General features: G+C 36.7%; 1 protein-coding gene across 1 annotated transcript in view; it reads right to left on the bottom strand.

Annotated features, from left to right (window-relative positions):
* Positions 1–4,037: 4,037 nt before the first annotated feature.
* The window catches only part of atg5.L (autophagy related 5 L homeolog), a gene marked incomplete in the record, with an annotated part of 95,007 nt that continues 93,999 nt past the window's right edge, over positions 4,038–5,045 (bottom strand). The window contains 1 exon segment of the mRNA NM_001091862.1: positions 4,038–4,600. Within this exon segment, the coding sequence (NP_001085331.1) occupies positions 4,464–4,600 (137 nt within the window).

Here is a 5,045-nt window from a genome sequence, read left to right as displayed (position 1 = left end):
TTTGTTGACTGTTGCTCCAGTTAGTAGCCAGGAAGGTTGCAGACTCTCACTGGCAAAAATATCATAGGTCATTCTTTTTAATCTTGCCAGAAAAAAAATCCCTATTATTTACAACGACAGGGCTCTGGGCAGGCCAGCCAAGTTATCACAGTCCCATCTCAACAAACCCATTCTATGTGAACCTTGCTTTGCACATTCATAGCATTAGGGCTGGGACACACTGGGCGATTTGGGGAGATTTAGTCGCCTGGCGACTAATCACCGCGTCTTTCCACGACCAATCTTCCCCGAATGCCTCCCCTCGCTCTGCGCCTGACTAAAATGAAAAATCGCCTGCGCTAATCACACACGGCGATTCGTTTTCCGAAGTCGCCCGAAGTTTCCTCGTGAGGCAACTTCGGGCGACTTCGGAAAACGAATCGCCGTGTGTGATTAGCGCAGGCGATTTTTCATTTTAGCCAGGCGCAGAGCGAGGGGAGGCATTCGGGGAGAAAAGTCGCGGCGATTAGTCGCCAGGCGACTAAATCTCCCCAAATCGCCCAGTGTGTCCCAGCCCTTATTGTGCTAAAACAGGAAAGAATTTTCCCCAAAATGCTCATTGAAGCCTTAATGTTTGCTTTCGATGAAACCATGGAATCGCCTAAACCACTGAAAACCAGACCTTCATTCCTCCTCCACCAAACCTTAGTGCCAGCTGTATGCAGTTTAAGCAAATCGCATTCTCCTGGCATCTGCCAAACCAAGACCTTTCTTTCAGATGTCTCTGGTTAGTTTTGGCAATATAACTTAAATAACAAAGTGGCTTGTTTTGCAGTTTGTTCGCTATCTTTGACTGTCCAATAGAGATCTATTTTCTTTATTCACAAACAAAAGAGAGGCCAACACAGAAGAGACTCTCTCCAGCATATGTAAAGGTAGATAATAATAAGGAGCCACTTGATGCTACAGAAGCATTTAGGGTTAACAACAGAAATAAGTCTAAAATGTTTATTGGCCCATTAAACAATTAACAAAAAAGTCACAGAAAAAGTTGTAGCTTCTTTATACTTAAGGCACCAATATTCACTTAACAGAAAACAGTGACAAATAATGTTTTTAAAAACATATTTCCGAATGGCCAAGATCATGATGGTAAATATAAGTGCAATCTAGTGAATTCAGTAAGTGTTTGACTAATGGCTCTCTGGTGGAGAACAGCAGTGTTCTAAACACCCACCAGCACTTCTAAAAACACAATGTAAATGGACTGTTTGCATTAGCAGGGGAAATTACTGTTCAACAGTATTAGAAGCAGTTACTGGTGGACTGGGGTTTCTTGTTGCCACTGTATTCTGCAGGAAGGCAGCAACAGACAAAATGGCCAATACAACTAACCTTTATATTAGGAGCAATCCAGCAATCACTAGTGAAATGTATCACTCCATGAATATAGATTTTGAAAAACATATAGCTTTTGGTATAATGTGACCTTTAAGACAAAAGCAATGCATTATATCAAAAGGACTTTATATATAATAAATTCTTTTTTTTTTCTTTTCTGAAAATACTCAGTCAAAATCTCTTAATGCTTCTAAATTCCTAGACTGCATATTGCTGTAGAAAAAGAGAGATCTTGAGAGGGAGTTTTATAAGTGCAAAATAAAAAAGTTACCACATACCGGCCACTGTTCCACGAGCCAAAAGACTGGATTTTAGGGACCCCTGACATTGCGAACAAGAACTAGATATTGCCAATATTATCAGGTTATGCAGTCTATACTAATCTCCTCTGGATATGGCTCTTAGTAAAGCAAATCTGTCAATGGAGTCTACACCAGAGGTGGTAGTCAAGTATATTAACTAAAATAGTTAAAATAGTAAAATAAATTGCACAACTAATCAATTTCAAGCGGGACAGGTTTAAGAGTGCATTATATCTAAATGTAAAACTATACCTTAATACAGGTTCTAGCATTAGCCTTAAGGACTAATTTCATCAGATCAAGCACTAACGAAATATTTCTATTAAAGGGGACCTGTCCAATTCTTCTTTTTCAGCAAAAACACATCGCTTATACAATACAATTAACCTAGTTTTCTTAATTCTTTCTGAAGCAATGGTCACAGCAAGCAGGCAGAAGCTATTTTGTGTAAGTTCTCATCATGGGAAGCTCTGCATCATTCTTAAATCTCAGGTATATTTCAGAAAGGAGGACCTGATGCACACACTCAAGCACAGTCTAAATACGTGAGTATGGAGTCTAAGACAGTGAAGAGAAAGGGTGGAATGTGAGGAACAAAAAAATAATTGAAGTCTGTGAAGTGATTGCTATACTAGTGGCATTGAGGGGATACAGGCAATATATGACTTACATATTTAATAGAGAACAAAACCCTAAAAAAAAGGCTAGAAATGTTGTATTTTATCTACTGAACTTTCTGCTTCAGCATCCATATAATAGCAATGATCCAGGCCTTCAAAGTTATACACAGTAGCTTGCCCATCTTGGATTTTGTTAGGCCATTTTGTGTGTTCTGGGCATATGCTGCGAAGCTAAGCTAGGGGGTCCTTTTTAATAATTAAGGAGAAAATGCGGTTCACCAGTTATAGAAGTTGATGCTACAGGTCTGATTATTAAATTATGATGTAAATGTTCTGTGAATCATCAGAAAAGAAGATAGATAACCTACTACAATTTTTGGATCTTCACTGTCAGTACTGTGGTCGTCTTCAGCTCATACAGAATCCCAATACATAACACACAGCATTTCCAGCCTTCTTCTTTGCTAAGCTTTAGTTCTCCTTTAAATAAGTTTATAACAGCTATGGAAGCTTAAAAAAAAAAAAAAGATTTGTGCTTCATGTTTAATTAAAAAAAGTGTCTGCTCTGAAACGGATCCATTTGTCTCTGTATGCTGCCTATTTAAACTGAGGGATACCTCCAATGCTTTGCTATTACACATACTACAGACTGCTTTTCCTGGAGATTGAAGCTTTGTTCAGATGGTTCCACTGAAAGTTAATTGGTGGTCAGTTCCTTCGAATGGTTACTGGGAGAAAATATGGATGCAAAATGCCCCTTTGGGTAAACCTCCAAGTAAGATTCAAAATTATGATGATACTCCTCTTCACACATCAGCTAAGAAGGAACAGGATAAATATCATAACTCCTTCCAGCCACAGATGTTGTCAGATACAAAATACATTTTAACAATTGCAGGGTAAAAACTGTATATGGCTGTATATGTATGTATAATAGATGCTATACCAAATAATATGGTGCATGTAAAAGTCACACACCGATGACATGAACACTATGGGGTATATTTATTAAAGAGTGCAGTTTGAGATCGCCACTAGAGTCTAGAGTCCACTAGAGTGAAATTCCGCCACTCTCCATTCATTTCTATGGGATTTTGAAAGGCGTATTTATCAAAGGATGAACTTTCACCCATTAATAAATACTCTTAAAAATCCCATAAAAATGAATAGAGAGTGGCGGAATTTCACTCTAGAGGACTGTGGCAATCTCTAACTTCAACTATTTTGATAAATATACCCCAATGTCTGCAACTTACACATCGGAGACAATAGGAATGTGCACAGATAAGGGTGGTCCTTCCAACGTCTTCCTGTCCACATTGCTTAATATATTGCGCACTCACACACATATATAATAAATGTATATATATGCATTATATCTATATATCTATATACATATATATATATATATATATATCTATATATATCTATATATATCTATATATATCTATATATATCTATATATATCTATATATATCTATATATATATCTAACAAGTATGCAGCCTAATGTAAACAGATTCTGTCTAATCTTACATTTATCTTTAAACTCTACTTTTTGTGTGTCCTATCATCAACACAAGACTAGTGTACAATTTCCATTCCTTTATACACACCTTTAAAAATTATTGTGTACAAGATTTTTAAACTCATAGGCTAAATTATGTTAAAAAAAAACCTTGCCTGAATGATAGACCCACCAAAAGTTGTGAGTTTCAGCTTAACACAGTCTATAGTTAGAAGCCTTTCGTTACTCTTTATGACATTTTCAGTTTTCAATCACAAGCAAAATTATAGCAATCATTTCAGTGCATTGTTTAATGTTAAATTCAGCTCTGACAATGGAAAGGAAAATTAAAGCGAAAATATTCCCACACATATGCTTGTTCTAACTAGGAACTGAGAGGCACATCTAGTCTCAGACTGTGCAGGTATGGAGTTTGCGGTTTCAACACCGCAGGTGGCTTTAAGCACTTTGTTACAATCAGACTCATTTTACAGCAGAAAAATGAGAGGTAAAAGGTACAATTAGAAATCTCAACAGCCAATCTTCTTGTTCTTTGGGTCAATGTGCTTTAAAGCAAAACTCTTATAATGGTTTTGATATAGCCTTGAAAAATCCAGTCCAGTCCAAGGACTTCCAATGAACATGGTAGAGCCTTTCAGTCAGTAGGCTGGGGAATGATACTTATGTGCAGAAAGTTGTCAGGATAGCTGAGATGTTCACTTAACCACTGCACTGGAGTCTCCAGCATTGGTTCTATGCCGTGTATCATCACCTGATACTTCTTCTCTTCATCTACAAAGAAATTAAACAGTTGTAGGAATAGGTAGGTTAAGGTTGAAGAATAAACATGGTTTTTAAAATAACATATGTACAGAAGTGTGCATCACATAAGTTATCAGCACTATTCAAATATTGTCCAACGCATGCCAAATAAATAATCCCATACAAAATCCCATAACTATGAATTCCAAAATATATATTATATAAAAAAAAGAACAATGTAATGAGTGACCAAAATAAATAGACTTTTTGCACATGAAACGGAATTAAACATATTTTGAAAACTTATTCTTTTCCTAAAATTTTTTTCCTTTAGTGCTACCGAACAAGTAACACATAAGTAACCAGTCTGCATTTTAAGGGGGTTTATTCATAATGCATGCAGAAGAAATCTGACTATTTTATCCCAGATCATTGGAAGTAAGACACTACCGCAACTGTTTTGCACCTATCCATA

This window comes from Xenopus laevis, chromosome 5L (genome assembly GCF_017654675.1).
Source record: "Xenopus laevis strain J_2021 chromosome 5L, Xenopus_laevis_v10.1, whole genome shotgun sequence".
In the NCBI taxonomy this organism is placed as follows: Eukaryota; Metazoa; Chordata; class Amphibia; order Anura; family Pipidae; genus Xenopus; species Xenopus laevis.
The sequence above is the reverse complement of the archived record's forward strand: the minus strand, read 5'-3'. Positions and strand labels throughout refer to the sequence as shown.